An 18415-nucleotide genomic window follows, 5' to 3' on the forward strand; every position below is an offset into this window, starting at 1 on the left:
TTGAGAGGCTGAGGTGGGCAGATCACTTGAGCCCAAGAGTCTGAGATCAGCCTGGGCAACATGGAGAAACCCTATCTCTACAAAAAATTAGCCAAGAGTGGTGGCACACTCCTATAGTCCCAGCTACCTGGGAGGCTGAGGTGGAAGGATCACCTGAGCCTGAGAGGTCGAGGCTGCAGTGAGCTGTGACTGCACCACTGCGTTCCACCCTGAAACCCTGTATCAGAAAAAATAATAATACATAAATAAATTATATATATACACACACAGCAGAAACTCAAGATTTATAAACTCAGGCTTTCTCTGGGATTATTCGGGCACATGGGGAAATACCTTTAAGTTCATCAGAGGAATTCTGAATAAACTCCATTAGCTTTCCCTAAATGACTTTTAGTGAAAAGAAATGGCAGAAAGTAAAATGAATGCAATAACACAGCTTTTCTGAGTACCTAAACTGACTTTTAAGAATACTTATGCAATGGAGAGTCTCTGGCTCTTTGGATTCCAAACTCAGGCATTCGGCCGTACACGGTGGCTCACGCATGTAATCCCAGCACTTTGGGAGGCCAAGGCAGGAGGATCACCTGAGGTCAGGAGATGGGCCTGGTCAACATGGTGAAACCCTGTCTCTACTAAAAATACAAAAACTAGCCAGACTTGGGTGGCTCCCCAGCTACTCAGGAGGCTGAGGCACAAGAATCACCTGAACCCAGAAGGTGGAGGTTGCAGTGAGCCAAGATCATGCCACTGCACGTCAGCCTGGGCAACAGAGCAAGATTCCACCTCAAAAAAAAACAAAAAACAAAAAACAAACAACTCAGGCATTCATCTACTTATATGGTTTGGTTCCACCACATTTAATAACTCAATATGCTCAAGACATAAACAATTTATAAAAACAAATTTTAAAACATTTCTTGGGGACTAAGAAAACAATAGGGTAAGAAGTCATATTTTAGAATATTAAAAGACAGCTCTAGAAAGAAGAAGTTCCATTTAAAATGCTGAAATCAAGATGGTTTAAGTATTTGGTTATTAGTAGTAAGGATTTTTTTCAAAAAAAACTTTTGATCTACCTTTAAGACTACAAAGTCATCAAGTAACATTTTTCTTCCCCAAGAGCAATCCTTCCTGACATTTTTTTACTTTTTAATTTGTAAAATGGAATATTCTCATAGAAAGTATCGAATTCCAACACAACTACTCCTTAACAAGGAGTCATTTGTACAAACAAAACCTTAGACAGAAGTAAAACAAAAAGAATTTCTTTAGTTGACAGGGATGGAGTGCACCAGTAGTAAGAACACTGAGAAACACAGTCTGAAAACAACAGACGGAGAAGCCAGAGGGAAGAACACATGACCGGTTACCTGCTGGCCCTGCAGCCTCTGCTGAAGCTGCATTCTAAGTTGCTTGGGGGTGTTTGTCCGGGGTCTCATGATGTTGGCTCGTGGGTGCATTCCTTGGAGAGGAAAACTGCCTTGCTGGTTCATCTGATTCATCATAGAGTTAAAAGATGGTGATTGTCCTTGAAGATGAAAGCCTCCTTGCATTGGAGGCCCTTGTGCTGGGTACGTCTGTCCATATAATCCTGCCTTCTGATCCATCATTACTGCTGCTTCTTGGCCTTGGAAAGCATCCTGTTTGGGCTCTAATGCCTGTCCCTTAAACACAACGCATAAAAGAACAGTGAAGAACATCTATGAAAGCAACAGAAGTCAAATGCTCTAAAGAAAGTGCAAAAAAAATCCAGGTTCTATGTCACTGGTATCCCCCAAGGTGTACACAAGAACTGCTCAGCATTTCCCATCTGCACTGTGACAGCATTTGCCGCATGGCAATGTACTTCTATATGTACATATCTATTTCCCCAACAACGACTGATAGCCCCTGATGATCTTTCCTGCTTAGTGTTGAATGCACAAACCTATAGAGTGGCCCCTCCATAGCCTTTAAATAAAAACAGTCATGGCCGGGCACGGTGGCTCACACCTGTAATCCCAGCACTCTGGGAGGCCAAGGCAGGTGGATCACTTGAGGTCAGGAGTTTGAGACGAGCCTGGCCAACATGGCAAAACCCCGTCTCTACTAAAAATACAAAAGAAATTACCCGGGCGTGGTGGCGGGTGCTTGTAATCGCAGCTACTCACGAAGCTAAGGCAGGAGAATCACTTGAACCCTGAAAGTGGAGGTTGCAGTGAGCTGAAATTGCGCCACTGTACTCCAGCCTGGGTGACAGAGCAAGACTCCGACTCAAAAAAGAAAAAACAGTCACTACAGAATGTGTCTTTCAGAAATACAGATTTGTGAATGGCATGTTTTCATAAGGCTGGGTATGTAAACAGAAACAGGAGATGATGATGTTAGGATGTTCAGATTGGCCATTGTAAACAAGTATTGTTTAAACAAAAAAAAAAAAAGCTTGCCTCATCAGAATACACATGGCTTAAGTAGTAGAGAAAGATAGTTATAAAAATGAGAACTTTTAACATGAATAAAAGGTCACACTTTTAAGAACAGTAGTTTCACTAAATCATTTCTACAACTGCCAAAAATAGTGGGTTGTTGAAAGTAATATCACAATCATAAGTATATTTTCTATTTTAACATATGAATTGAGACCAAAAAAGTATATTTTCCAAATTTAATGCTAGTATCCATGAATGTAGTAATATAACACAAGTACTAGGAAAGACACACACAGGTATTCTTGTTTGTGGCTTCATGAATTTGTACACACGCATGCGTGCACACACACACAAATACACACTCTCCTACTTCCATGTTAATGCAACCTACCTGATTGACAAGTTCAGGGATTCCCAAAGCTCTGTCAATTTCTTCCAGGCCTGTGGCATCTGTGTTGCTGAGAAGAGTGTGCAGCTGGTCCAATAATGCTCTTTCATCACTCTGGCCTTCCAGGTTGGAAGGTGGCCCGACAAGATCATCCAGGGAATTCCTAAGAAGGGGCCTAGAAAAAGGCTTGCAATCAATTTCAATGGTGCTTTTTTGTTTCTAAGAGTAACAGATCACAGCAACCATGCACAATATTTTTAATGAACAGTAACTCAAATACTACAAACACAAATAATAAACCAAGTGGTAAAAAAGAGTGAATGGCATTAATTTAAGTTTAAGGCCCACAATTTAGAAATTTCACCAGGCCACTTTAGACCACCATATATAGCTTAAACCCCCAATCCCACCACCAAAATGTAATTGCCAAACCCTAGGCATCTGGGGTATAGCAGAAATGGGGGCCAGGGGAGGGTAGGGAAGGATGGGACAAGATACTCCTCACAAAAACAATGAAGGAGGTAGTAATTATAATACTTGAAAATTAGCAAAATCAAAAGAGTAAAAGAAAGGGTAGAAATGTTGAGCTATCACTGATGTGAGTCTGTAGAAATGCCAAAATCACTTTGTCACACTTGGCCCAGAACTCATATTGGCAAGTGTAACACAAACCCCATACACCCACAGCAAGTTGCCTTAGTTCTCCAACACATACAGGGGCATGAAGTTAAACATTTATCCTGCCTCAGAAAAGTTCTGTTAACTTGAAACTATTTGTTCTCTACTGAGTAGAGAAGCATTCAAATAAATTCATATAGTTACATCACTGTCTGCTCAATAGATCGGTTCATTTTAGCTTCCTTGCTTAACTTACTGTAGAATTCCCGTTAGAACTGACATTGACAGTGGCCTCTTGCATGCCACTTAGTAAATAAGTTACTAAGCTAAATAAAAATAAAATATCAATGAAAAATAAAAATGAAATACAATCTACAATTTTTTTTTTTGGAGACAGAGTCTTGCTCTGTCTCCCAGGCTGGAGTGCAGTGGCATGATCTCAGCTCCCCGAGTAGCTGAAACTACAGGCACCCACCACCATGCCCGGCTAATTTTTTGTATTTTTAGTAGAGACGAGGGTTCACCGTGTTAGCCAGGATGGTCTCAATCTCCTGACCTCATAATCCGCCTGCCTTGGCCTCCTAAAGTGCTGGGATTACAGGCGTGAGCCACCGCGCCCGGCCTACAATCTTTATTTTATGAAAAATTTTAAAGATGCTATATAGTTCTTTCACTATCATCACTGAAGTGTTTAAAATAATTTTAGAAAACAATTAGCCAATCCTTAAAATAATTTTCTCAACAGGCAGCAGGTGGTTGGGGAGAAAAAAAGGTTTCAAAAAAAAAGTTTAATTTTCTGGAAAACTGAGGCTAACCCTCTGAAGAACATAAAACCACTAGAAACACATACTTATCTTTTTTCCCCTCCTCATGGGACTAGAGAGACAATCATCTCACAGAGAGGCTCTCAGATGTTTGGCCACTGAATGGCCCTAATGGCTGGACAACATGGTTGTATCTCCTCCCTCTCCTGTGAATGCCACACGCACTACTTGCTGCCTCAGCCTCATTTTTACACACAGTTACATGAGAAATGCCCAGCTGGCAACCAAGTACCTCAATTACAAGGAATTCTCATTCTCTCTCACGTTTGCTCCTGTGCTCCAACTCTTTTCTAAACTACCCAATGCTGAGATTTTCTACAGAGTCACAAAATAACGCCCCACCTATTTTGAGTCCCATGAGGAACTTGTTCTATCGACAACATGCCATCGGGCCAGGAACCCAGTTGGTTAGATGCTGCTGCTTGGCCATAGGGATTAGCCCCCATTCCTATGGGGATTTCACCAGGCCCTGGGGGAGCAAAAAGAAAGCACAAATTATCAAATAAGAGCAAAAATTATCCTGAAACCTCTAACTTTCTTTTTTCATGAAGAGGGGAGGGGGGACACTTACTCATTTGAAGCATCTGCTGCTGTTGCTGCGGCTGCAATATTGGTCTCGCACCTGGTATGCTATTAGACCGAAGAGGCAACGTGGGCATAGAGCCACCCAGCGCAGGTCTGGGTAAAGAAGTATTATAATCTCCTCCTGGTCTTCCCATGGAGTTTGAATTCATAGGTTCCATTCTGCTGGCCTTTGAGTTTGGTAAGCCCCAGTCTCCTGAGGAAGGAGTCTGAGTCACAGTCACATTTCTGTTTGGTCCACCTAAAACAGGTAGCCATACTTAGGTCTTTTCCATATTATAATGAAATCCTTCTTATACCATATGAGTACAGCCATTATACACAACATCAGCCTTGACAAAACAGTACTTTGTCATGGTAAGAAAAGGGCTGGCCAACTGTGGAGACATAGGCCACTATTCTCATGTATTCAATAGGTTGGAAAATGTCATAGACCAAAAGACTCTTTAAGAGTTTACATAACCAAGACATAAAATAAATGAAGGATACTCATGGAAGAAACATACTAACATTATTCAAAAAGTTATTATTTACTCCCAATTATTTAGATGGCTTAAAGTATTTTAAATATGCTTTTCCCAAAATAAATTAATCATAATACTAATTGGAAATAACATACCCATACTTGAGCCATAATTTTCCTGACTATCCATCATCATTCTTGGATTCCCACCCAACATGGGTTGCTTTGGTAACATGGGGAAAGCACTGATATTTTTTACTGGAGGACTTGAGCCAACAGAAACAGGACTATCCAGAGACACTGCTCGGTTATATGGAGGACGAATAGACTGCACAGACTGTGGACTTTTCAAACCTGTTGAAAACACAATACAAAAATATTTATTGGTGATTTAATACATAAATAATCAAGTACAAAACACAAATACCACCATGCCCCACCCAAGAATATCTTTCTTACAAAAACAAACACTGTCTTCCTTTTACAAAATAAGTACCAGCCCTCACCCAACCACTACCGCCCTCCCCCCACCGCCAAAAAAAGGTCTCATATTCCAAATAATGTAGAAACAACAATTCTCCATGTCAGCTGAAGTACTGAGAACTCTTCTGTAGCCTGATATGGTCACTGATATTCTGCTTCACTTAATATTGAAAAATTCACAAATGTTCCAAGCTCCTAAAGGTTCTTGCATATTTGTACTTAAGTATACTGTTCATAATTTTACAATCAACTTAACCAGATAAGTTGCCTTCTGATCAGAAAGAAAGAAAATGTAAAATTCCCTTCTAACCTCCTTTTTTCCCCCCCACTCTAACTGATCTATCCATTCTAGTTTAGGAAATAATGCTACTGAAAATGAATAATGACCATTCTGAATGATTGTGAGTGCTGCCTTTTCAACTGATACACACAATATATCTTTGTTTGTTTGTTTGTGACAGAGTATCACTCTGTCACCCAGGCTGGAGTGCAGTGGTGAGATCTTGGCTCACTGCAACCTCCGCCTCCCAGGTTCAAGCGATTCTCATACCTTAGCCTCCCGGGTAGCTGGGACCACAGGTGTGAGCCACCACGCCTGACCTACCTTTGTTAAATAGATGAAGTAAACACACAGCAACAGGAGAGGGGCTAGATAAGAACCAGCAAACACCAAAGAAGAAAACTATCTTAATTAAGTGACAAGATTCTGTTCAAACACCAAGGGACAGGTTTTAATCTAGAGTTTGAGGTGCTTTTTAATCCAATTCTCTATGGCTAAGAAAAATATATGCCCTAGTACCTACACTACTCACCTGGACTAATCAAAGATGATCATTTTTCTGTAAGTGCCATGATTACTGGCATATTAGTTAGAAGTGGGAAATTTAAAGTAATTTTAAAAAAACAGGAAAATGTCTAAAAAGCTTTCTAAAGCACATACAATATAAATTAGTACAGAAAACAGAGGCAGAATACATGTTCTGAAGTTGTAAGTGCTATTTATAACCTGGTCTTAGTGTAAGAGTGTTTACAGGTACGCAGAAAAATTTCAAAGGCAGCCAAAACAAAACCTAGTTCATTCTTACCCAGAGAATTAGTTCCTTGAAACACCTGTTGCTTAGTCCCCAGATGACTACCATTTGAGGATATGGAATTATTGTAAAAGTCAGAACTAGTCAGATCACCAAGAATAGCATCTAGATTATCCAAGTCTCCAGATCCCTGAAAATAAAGTTTTAAAAATTAACCTGTGTACATTACTAGACACACAGGTATAAAAATACCCATCAGAAAAAACGATATATGAAATAGAAGCAAGTAAAATACAAAAATTACCTACAATGATAACGCCCACCTTAAAGGCCAATTTATTATGACCCCCATCTCTAATCTTCCTCCTGTGAGATTAAATCACTCGATTTGGTCCTTTCAAAGGGGCATTTTTTAAATTTACACAAGACATTTAATTCTCAAACTGTAGAATATTTTGCAGGTAACATTAGTCACTAGCAATGCATTTGATAATTAGCTAACAGATATCTGCATCTACATATACTTTCTGAAAATAAGTGTGATTAATAATAAAAGGGGCAAGCTGAGATGTTCATAGGCATGCTCTAATGAGGACTTCGGTCAATGAATTTGGTGAACACTAGGTTAAGCCCACATTCTAACTTTAAGCCTTTCATTTGCTCAAGCGCATATTAATATATCCTGTACGTTTGGGAAATGCTTATACAGAATGTCATCTTGTACATGAAACTTGATTTTACCTTAAAATCAAAATTATGCTGCTTAATACAAGTTTTTTTTTTTTTTTTCCTGATTACTTCTACCATTCTCTTAATGACCCAATCTGCCAATTCCAGCAATAAACACCTCCATAACAAAATTTCATAGTGGCTACTAAAGAGTTATATTCACATCTTAAAACATACACATCTGTTATTTCTAAATTACATCATAATTTTACTGACACCCAAACTAATTATAAAGAAATGGCAGCTAAAGGTTTAACTTTCTTTAAATAAACCTAAAATCGAAGAATTTGTATATTACATTAAATTTCTAACAGAAAAATGATGAAATATGAGCTGAAATATACAGAAAACAAATTACCTCTTCACTTGTCTCTGTCTTAATTTTAGGGTCTTTCTCTTGACTTGAGCTCGGAATAGTGGAGCTGGTACACTGACTTATTTTATTATCCACTCCTTCCACTTGGGGCTGTAGTTCTTTAGAGAGTGCATCACTAGGATCATCCCTGTCCAGCAGGTATCTAAGAAGTGCATTATTCTCCTTCTTCTTAGGACTTAGCTGCTCCTGCTTAACAACATTTCCATCCCCACAAGAAGTTATACTGCTGGTGTCTTTCCCAGTGGCTTCTGCAGTAATCTTGGCTACTTCAGCTGGTGAATTCCCATTCTGCAGCAACTTGTGCAAAATCCGGTGCTTCTCTTGTAACAGTGACCCATGCATATTGGATGTAGAGGATACTCCTCCAGATGTAGAGGAGGAGACTCCAGAGGGGCTGGTGACACTAACAGAAGATTCTTTACAACTTGAATCTAGCGGGGAGTTGGTCAAGGAGGAATGACCCCGGTCATCAGAAGAACAGGTAAGTAACTGCAGTAATTTTTTGTGACCTTTGCTTTCCAAAGGACCCCTTTGATTCTCTGATCCCTCAACACTGCTCTCCTTACTTTCTTTGTCACTGAGGTGATCTCTGCTATTTGACTGACACATTGAACTCTCCACTGGATTTTGGTCGCAATAAAAGCCCAGTGGACTCTTGGAATCCTGACTGCTTACTTTACTTGGTTGGGTTATATTCATATTGGGAGAGTTATCCAACTTGGGGCCTGGTGATGACAGAGTAGATAAAAGAGAAGTCCCTACACCCTCACTGATGGCTTGCAGGGCACTGAGAGAGCTGCTGGAAAAGCTGTGGTTCCCACTATTGCCAGAAGATCCCATGGGAGAGTGCACACCTGAATTTGAAAAAAATTTAGGAAAATAATTAGACTACCAGTCACTGTAACAAAATACAACTTAATTACTCAGTTTATATTATAAAATAGATTAACTTTACAAGAATTACAGTAGTATGGAAAGAAGAATTACTTAAAAAGAAAAAAAAAAAAAACAAAAGAAATGTCAACATAAATACCTGCAACAGGAGAAAACTGATGTGAGGCTATCTTTGGACTCCCACGATTACGAGGAGAAATCATGATATTCTGCTGGTTTGGGGCAAGACCAGGACTTCCATGTGGGGGGCTACTCATGCTGAGCCCATAGTTGTTGTTCTGGTAGGAAGATGGTGATTGCATGCCTGGCCCAGGGGTCAATGAGGCTACATTACTGGAACCCCCATACCTAGCTCCACTCATCTGCCCTGTGGTGCTAGGGTCTGCCAAGCCATAGGCCCTGCTGCTTGGCATCTGTAAGCCTTGGTTTGGCGACATACTCATGCTGCCTACTGAACTGTTGCATCCAGCCATAGGTGGTCTAATCCCTTGTCCAACAGGATTTGGGTTTGGTCTATATCCATTCTGTTCTCTGCAAAACAAACATCAAACTTTTACTAAAAAATTATAAGCATGCATGAAAGCCTTTAATCAGATTTAAAATAAAATGAAATTTTAAAACACCGGCCAGCTACAGTGGCTCACACCTATATTCCCAGCATTTTGGGAAGTTGAGGCAGGAGGATCACTTGAGCTCAGGAGTTTGAAACCAGCTTGGGCAACACAGTAAGATCATGTCTCTACTAAAAATTTAAAAATTGGCCAGGCATAGTGACACACAGCTGTAGTCCTAGCTACTCAAGAGGCTGCAGTGGGAGGATGGCTTGAGCCCAGGAGTTCGAGGTTGCAGTGAGCTGTGATGGCACTACTGCACTCCAGCCTGGGCGACAGATCAAGACCCTGTCTCTGTTTAATAAAAAAAAAAAAAAGAAGAAGAAGAAGAAGAAGAAAGGAAGGCAGGGAGAGGGAATTTAAAAAATGGGATGAATTAACTACCCAGGAACTTAACCTTTTAGGCAACATTCCAATACCTAGTGACAATTCCAGTCAATCGATCAATTATTTACCTAATAACATACTTTTCAGTAAGCCACAGAACCTATATGACTAAGACCACTGTAGTATTATGAAAGACCAACAGCTATGTTAACTGGAGTTTCAGGTGGGCTTTATTAGAGTTGCCACATTATCTAGGGCTTCACCTGGAGGTACCTGCAAATTATTCAAGATAATTAGTGGGTGAATAGCCTCCCCTTCATGCATTGCTTATTTGCCACTACCAACACTGACAGTAACTACCTTTATTCTTAAAGTGTAGCCTCAAATTTTAAATGCAGTCCCCAAAGCAAAACACATCATCAGAAATGAATGGTAAGACATGTAATCAGATTTTATATGCTCTTTTATCCACCCATTAGCCTTCCCATCCCCTAGCTTTCCTGTAAAGTATTTAATAAATAATCACTTTCACATAAAAATGCAACCTTAAACAAATCACAATCCAGGAATCTAAACTCATTTCATAAACCCAATAACCTTCCTAAGTTTTGTCTCATTTTGTCCCTTCCTTTTTTACTTTAATAATAAAGCATTTTGAGAACACTGCTGCATTTCGTATTAGAATACACAGTAATCTATCATTACCTCTGAAGAAAGTGGGTTGAGACAAAGCCATGTCGATCATTTGTTACAGGATTTCGGAAGAGTTTGCTTTTTGTCTGTGCAGTCACTATAGTTCCATCAGCCAACGAGAATCGATATACTGGGGTTTCTGCATGGCCATTAAGATAAGCTGTTGGGGAAAATATCCCATCACTGGTAACTACAGTCAGCAAAACAAATATATATAGGAGGGGATAGGGAGGAAATATACTTCAAGTACAACATTTCTAAAAATCCAAAGAAAGACTGGATCTGCATCAAAATTATCAACAGGGTGAAATAAGAACACTCAGGAGTCATTTTCCTACCCCTCACCAACAAAACAGCAGCAACTACAGCCATGTGTACACCAAACATAATGACAAACAAGATCAAGAATCAACCCCAAAACCAGGTATGGTGGTGTGCACCTGCAGTCTCGGCTACTCAGAAGCTGAGGCAGAAGGATCACTTAAACCCAGCAGTTTGAGTCCAGCCCGGGCCAAGATAGCAAGGCCCTGTCTCTAAAGAATAAAATGATGAAAAGAATCAACCCCAAAATTCTTTACCTTCTTGATAGTGACGTTTCTGGGACCATGACTGCCCATCATTTAGACTAAAAAATCTCTGAATACACCTTCGGATTATATCTTCAAAGCCAGGCCTCATGGAGGATCTTAGTGAATTTGTATCTATATTGACAACCTTTCCTATTAAACAGAAAAAGGAAAAAGTTATATCCAGCCCACAAGTATTTACCGGCTGCCTACACATGGCTTAGCACTGGAGAATAAAATAAAAGATATTAAATCTTTGCTCCACCTTCTCTGATCCAAATTTCTACTACATCCAGAGCTTTTCTCCTTAAGACACAGCACCACAGGATTCTCCCTACAAGTTCTGCTAAGGAGTATAATAATACATTTGGCCTTTGTCAGATTTCTAGCACAGAGCTCCTATCTAAAATCCTCAGAATTTCCTGAGTAATAAAAGTATTTTCAAGTTATTCATAAAGAGCTCCTTTGGAACACACCTCAATTTATGCTAATGAGGTGACTTAGGTTGGGGTCTCTAGATCACCTCAAGATGGAGCTGGTATCAGAAAAACCAAGTAATTAAAGGATCGGAACTTTCTGTTAGTAGTTCCACCTACTAACCTCCAGGAATGGGGGATGAGGGAGGAAGGAGAACCTGATGATTAAATTCTATAAAAAAAACTCTTGGCTGAGCACTGTGCCGCACACCTGTAATCCCAGCACTTTGGGAGGCCAAGGCAGGTGGATCACGAGGTCAAAATATTGAGACCATCCTGGCCAACATGGTGAAACCCTGTCTCTATTAAAAATACAAAAATTAGCTGGGCATGGTGGCACGTGCCTGTAGTCCCAGCTACTAGGTAGGGTGAGGCAGGAGAAACCTGGGAGGCGGAGGTTGCAGTGAGCTGAGATCACGCCACTGCACTCCAGCCTGGTGACAGAATGAGACTCTGTCTCAAAAAAAAAAAACTCTTGGGCCAGGAACAGTGGCTCACGTCTATAATCCCAGCACTTTGGGACGCCGCAGCGGACAGATCACAAGGTCAAGAGTTCGAGACCAGCCTGGTCAACATGGTGAAACGCCGTCTTTACTAAGAATACAAAACTTAGCTGGGTGTGGTGGCGCATACCTGTAATCCCAGCTACTTGGGAGGCTGAGGCAGGAGAATGGCTTGAACCCAGGAGGCAGAGGTTACAGTGAGCCAAGAAAGTGCCACTGTACTCCAGCCTAGGTGACAGAGCAAGACTCCGTCTCCAATTAAAAAAAAAAAAATCTCTTGAACAAGAGATTTGATGAGCTTCCAAAGGATGAACACATTAAGGTGCTCGGAAGGCTATAAGCCCAGAGAGGGCACAGAACCTCCAAACCTCATCCCCACCCCCTGATACCTTGTCCTGTATATTTCTCCCATTGAGCTATTCCTGATTTGTATTCTTCATAAGAAACCAGTAAACCTGAGTAAAGCATCTCCGGATTTCTTGGGCCATTCTAGCAAATCATCAAACCTAAGGAGAGGATCAGAGGCCCAATTTATAGCCAGTCAGTCAGAAGTACGGAAGGCCAGGACTTGCAACTGGCATCTGAAGTGAAATACAGTCTTGTGGGACTGAACCCTTAAACTTATAAGATCTAATGCTAAACCCAGGTAGAAACTGTCCAAACTAAAATTGTAGGGCACCCAGCTTATGTCAGAGCACTGGTTTAGTGGAGAAAAAAATACATCTGGGGTCAGAAGTGATGTGGGAATACAGAAAAACAGTGCCTTCCCAAATGCTGTACAGAATCTATGAGTATATCACACAAACTCCTTTTACTTTCTGAACGTACTGACTATAACACGTCCAGATAACCTTAAGTTCATTTTCGTGTAAAGGAAAAAAATAACACCTATGAGGAAAGTTGTTTGTCCAAACAGATTCTGTCCCTACAACTATGAAGCAAGAGAAAACACCTGCTTAAAGAGCCAGCAGGGACAATTCTTTGCATCTGAGAGATGATCGCATTTTTGTACACTTAATACCTAAACTTGGAGAGTTAACCAAATACTCATTTCTACAATGCTGGAAGCTTCTGACAACTTTTGCTTAATATCAAATACAGTGAAGACACCAAATATACATACTCAAAAATACCATGGAATTAAAGAAGGTTTCATGACAACAGATGGTCCTTAAAAAATGTCTAGGCCTTTTCACTCTAAGCAGCACTAGGGTGGCTGGCAAAAGCAAGTGCCTTACAAAAAGTCGCAGAAAGGGAGCAAAGAAGAAAATGGTTAATCCATTTTCTAAAAAAGACTGGTATGATGTGAAAGCACTAGCTATGTTTAATTGGTAACAAACTAGTCAAAAGGGCTCAAGGAACCAACACTGCATCTGACGGCCTAAAGAACTGTGTTTTTGAAATGAACCTTGCTGATCTGCAGAATGATGAAAGTGCCCTTAGAAAATTCAGACTAATTACTGAGGATATACAGGTCAAAAACTATGTGACCAGCTTCCATGGCTGGTCTTGGATCAGCTTCTAGGCCTTTTCTGTATCTTTGAATGCAGACAGAATGATCCAAGCCATAATAACTGGTCACACAGTTTTTGACCTGGACATCCTCAGTAATCTTTTCTGTGACAAAATATGCTCCATGGTTAAACATGGCCGACTTCATATGAAACTCCTGCTGATGTCAAGATTGCCAATAGTTATCTGTTTCGTGTAGGTTTTACAAAGAAATGCAATAATCAGATCTAGGCAATCTCTTATGCTCAGCACCAACAGATATGCCAAATCCCAGTGATGATGGAAGTCGTGACCCAAGAGGTACAGACAAATAGCTTGAAAGAAGTGGGCAATAAACTGATTCCACACAAATCAGGAAAGACACAGAAAAGGCTTGCCCAGGCCAGGCGCAGTGACTCACGTGAGTCTGTAATCCCAATACTTTGGGAGGCCGAGGTGGGCTGATCACGAGGTCAGGAGTTCGAGACCATCCTGGCTAACATGGTGAAATCCCATCTCTACTAAAAATACAAAAAATTAGCCAAGTGTGGTGGCACGTACCTGTAGTCCCATACTTGGTAGGCTAAGGCAGGAGAAAAGTTTGAACCCAGGAGGCAGAGGTTGCAGTGAACTGAGATCTCACCACTGCACTCCAGCCTGGGCAACAGAGCAAGACTCCATCTCAAAAAAAAAAAAAAAAGTCTTGCCCATGTATTTATCCTTTCTATGACATATTCATTAGAAAAGTAAAAACATAGAAGAAAACCAAGTTTGGTTTGGGAAAACTTATAGGTCTTCATAGTGAAAGGTAATTCTGCAAAAACTACTGGATATTTAAAAGGCACTAATACTGATAAACCACCAGTACAATAATCAGTTTAAAATTCAGAATTTTAATGGTGACCAAAAATCTTATTAGTAGCAGGGGGAGAGTAGGGAAAAGGGACAAATGCATTCGGGGAAAGAGTAAATACCTGTGCACTTGTGCCCAAAATAGAGATTTGTCCTCAACCACCTCCCCTGAGTTTAGCCCTGGGCCACATGACAAATACAAAATAGATGTTCATAAAAAGTTTATTATATGAAACACATCAGGGACAGAAGATAAAATATGTCCTGAGGTCAAAACATGTATTGTGTTGAGTGCAGTAAGCCTCCTATAATATAAGAGATACCCACTGGAAGGCATTAACTGTAACTACGGTAAGTAGGATCTCAGTTTTAAATGATGTTAATCACACAAAGCATTTGATCTTTCTTGCTTGGTAATATTTTTCTTCATCATGTCCTGTTTTCTTTCATGCTTGGTAATTTCTAACGTTTGTAATAAACATGTATTGCTTTTATATACTGATGAGATAATTTTCAAAGATGCTAAACTGCTTAAAGATGTTTTATTTAGTATTTTCAGTAACAAATGTAAAACATGGCTATTCAAGTAGAAAATTAACACTGCCAAACCATAAGACGTGCAGAGAAAGACCCACTCTAAAAGCATAAAATAATATATAAAAATTGCTGTCACTAAGTTTATCTGAGGTGAGTTAATACAGAGAAAATGTTCAAATATAAAGTAATATACGGCCGGGCATGGTGGCTTATGCTGTAATCCCAGCACTCTGGGAGGCCGAGGCAGGCGGATTACCTGAGGTCAGGAGTTCGAGACCAGCCTGACCAACATGGTGAAACCCTGTCTCTACTAAAAATAGAAAAAATTAGCCGGGCATGGTGGCAGGCACCTGTAATTTCACCTACTCGGGAGGCTGAGGCAGGAGAATCGCTTGAACCCAGGAGGCAGAGGTTGCAGTGAGCCGAGATCATACCACTGCACTCCAGACTGGGCATGACAAAGCAAGACTCTGTCTCAAAAAAAAAAAAAAAAGTAATATCCATCAGCATAAATAGATTGTACTTTGAATTGTCAAAATAATTCTTTGCTACTTCTTTTTAATTGTGAAAATTAATCTCAAAAAGCCTGAAGATAGGTTACTGAGTATGGCATAAAATGGCTGAATGACTGCAAAAACAGCAATATTTCTTTAAAAATATTCTACATTATGTATATTATATATGCATATTACAAACATACACATACATATGTAATAGCGATAAGTATGTTTTATGTTTATGTATACCTACTCCAGTTTTATATCACTTGGTAAAGGTCCACATTATAAAATTAGCATTACACAAAGCAAAGAATACAGGCTAAGTCAGGCAGACAGAGCTATAAATTTTCTTATTAGCCATGATCTTGGACAATAACCCAAACTCTGTTACCAAGCCTCTATTTCTTTATCTCTGAGATGGGGCATATATGACAAATCCTTGGCATCCTCATTTACACTTAGGTGACCATAAGAGTAACCCCGAAGGTAAATAAAAATAATATTGCCACAGTGTTTAATTTCATTAATGCATCTTACCAACCACAATGTCTTCAATTTTTTATTTCTATGATTAAAAAAGGCAGACCAAGACTGAAACTCAGGTTGACATCAAGAATGACTCCCAGCCAGGCACAGTGGCTCACAACTGTAATCCCAGCACTTTGGGAGGCAGAGGCAGGTGAATCACTTGAGGTCAAGAGTTCGAGACCAGTCTGGACAATATGGTGAAACCCCATCCCTACTAAAAATACTACAATTAGCCGGGTATGGTGGCACATGCCTGTAGTCCCAACTGTTTGGGAGGCTGTGGCAGGAAAATGACTTGAACCCACGAAGTGGAAGTTGCAGTGAACCAAGATCACACTATTGCACTCCAGCCTGGGTGACAGAGCAAGACTCCATCTCAAAAAAAAAAAAAAAAAAAAAAGGAACTGCTCCCAATAATTATCATTAAATTATCTGTAATTTTTTTTTTTAAACATGTTTCTTTATGACAAATAGGCTTGAAGTTAGAGTAAAGAAACACTAAATTCTGAGGCAAAATGCCATTTGGAAAGAAAACCAGGTGCCCCTAAATTTGTTTTTTTAATTTATTTGGGGGATTTAAAGTGCCAAACATACCCAACTCAAAATGCCAAGAATTTTAGTGAAATTCTTTTAGGGTTGCATAAGAAACATGAAAAATGATACATACAAAGCACTCATTGTAGTAGGTATACATTTTTATGATAGTACAGATTAAAAATAGTAACATTTACAAAAATGTCCAAAATAAAAATGTACGTATACACACATACAAAGAGAGAGAGAAAGAGTTTTTACCTGAAAGATCATGTCTGGTAATAAAGCTCTCAGGGTTTGATGGAAATGCTCTTTCTCCTGTAGTAATGCGGCGTGCCACACAGATCATACAAGATTGCAAATCTGTAATAAAAAATTCACCCTGCTAAGGATTATACTTAACTTTTGGATATGTATGTTCAATAGGCAAGCAAGGACATGGAATTCAGTAAGAAGAGTTACAATAGAAGTTTCAAAACTCCAAGTACGGCTACTATTTGTTTCATGAACATCACAAACATATGATAGCTCTTACCTTCCCCTTCCTCCATCATAGCTCGTGGCTGAGACAGGGCAAAGCACTGCATTGTTTCATATCTCTGGCGCATTTCAGGACTGGCGTTTATGTCTTCCAGAATATCATGTGGTGTTTTCATCAACATACGGCAATTAAATGTATGGCTTTTTTGTCTCTGGGTCTCATTTGTCCAGGAAACTCCATTAACTTTGGAAAACAAATTGAAATGACATTTTAAAAAGCTTGTAACTCATTCTATGACCATCATCAAGAATTCAAGCTGCATTTTCTCATTATGCATGTTTTCCATAGTTATATCTATACTAACATTTCAGGCTGGCAACATACAAAACATGTGAATAATTTCAACTTTAACAGAAATCTCACTGCATATTTTGTAACTATATGCCTCTTAAAATGTATACCAAATTTTTAATTCACTGACACCATATGTCAAAATTTTGCTATTAAATCACATGCCTTTCTACCCTCATTTGATCGCTTGACTTCCTAAAAGATACATTCAATTTTCTAAGAAATGGTCAAGAAAAAAAATTTACCCTATTTAGAAAATACACATTAAAAGCCTACCTGTAGATTTTGGTAAATTTTTAAGAAAATCCTTTCTGTCTTCTTCATGTAAGATATTGTAAACACTTGTGTTAACCAGGTCCTCTTGCTTATATTGCAGGTATTGTGTGACATTTTCTGACACAAATACAATGTTTCCGTCTCGATTCACCACAAATAGGAAACCATCTAATGCCTAAAATAGGATATGTTAATACAGGCTGTTACTGACTGAATTGTATCCTCCTCCCTCTAATTCTTAAATTGAAACTCTAACCATCAACATAACTGTATTTGGAAACAAGACCTTCAAGGAGGTAATTAAAGATAAATGAGGTCATACGGGTGGGGACCCTAATCCAATATGACCGGTATCCTATAAGGGGAGAGAAAGACACCAGGAATGTGCATGCAGAGAAAAGGCCATGGGAGAACACAGTGACAAGAAATGGAGAATCCAATCCTGCCAACACCTTGATCCTAGACTTCAGCCTCCAACACTGTAAGAAATAAATTTATTTGGTTTAACCTACCAAGTCTATGGTATTTTGTTACGGTATTATCAGCAAACAGCAGCCATAGTAATAAGCAAAATGTGTAAAAACTACCGCTGACTTAATTACTGCAAACAACTATAAGCCACCATTACTACTAACATTAGCACCATGACTACAGGCCTTACTGGGGGGAAAAAAAGAAGAATTGGGGGTGGCGGAGTGTGTACATAAATATGTTCAGCATGAAATCTGAATTAATGTCTAACCTAATTTTTAAAGAATTATATCTTCAAAGGAGCTTTTAAAAGTGAGAAAAGCATCCTTAGCTCTTCCCATTTTTTCCATTTGATGCCAAGTCAAGCTACAGAAACTGCTATAGCATTCCTTAATGAGAATTTACAAAGATGAATCTCACAA

The 18415-nt window shown here is 39.5% G+C and overlaps 1 protein-coding gene across 4 annotated transcripts in view; it reads right to left on the reverse strand.

Annotated features, from left to right (window-relative positions):
• The window catches only part of NCOA3 (nuclear receptor coactivator 3), a 75604-nt gene that overhangs the window by 8471 nt on the left and 48718 nt on the right, over positions 1-18415 (reverse strand). For 3 of the 4 annotated variants that reach the window (XM_011928839.1, XM_011928838.1, XM_011928837.1), the window contains exons 5-17: positions 17523-17697; positions 16950-17138; positions 16676-16777; positions 11006-11146; positions 10440-10587; positions 8936-9327; positions 7885-8756; positions 6852-6987; positions 5440-5637; positions 4810-5061; positions 4581-4707; positions 2800-2971; positions 1371-1664 (exon numbers count right to left, since the gene is read on the reverse strand). In XM_011928839.1, the coding sequence (XP_011784229.1) occupies positions 1371-1664; positions 2800-2971; positions 4581-4707; positions 4810-5061; positions 5440-5637; positions 6852-6987; positions 7885-8756; positions 8936-9327; positions 10440-10587; positions 11006-11146; positions 16676-16777; positions 16950-17138; positions 17523-17697 (3198 nt within the window). Of the gene's footprint in view, positions 1-1370; positions 1665-2799; positions 2972-4580; positions 4708-4809; positions 5062-5439; positions 5638-6851; positions 6988-7884; positions 8757-8935; positions 9328-10439; positions 10618-11005; positions 11147-16675; positions 16778-16949; positions 17139-17522; positions 17698-18415 lie in introns of all 4 variants that reach the window. The other variant, XM_011928840.1, reaches the window with a different exon arrangement.

Source organism: Colobus angolensis, unplaced genomic scaffold, assembly GCF_000951035.1.
Source record: "Colobus angolensis palliatus isolate OR3802 unplaced genomic scaffold, Cang.pa_1.0 Scaffold8, whole genome shotgun sequence".
In the NCBI taxonomy this organism is placed as follows: Eukaryota; Metazoa; Chordata; class Mammalia; order Primates; family Cercopithecidae; genus Colobus; species Colobus angolensis.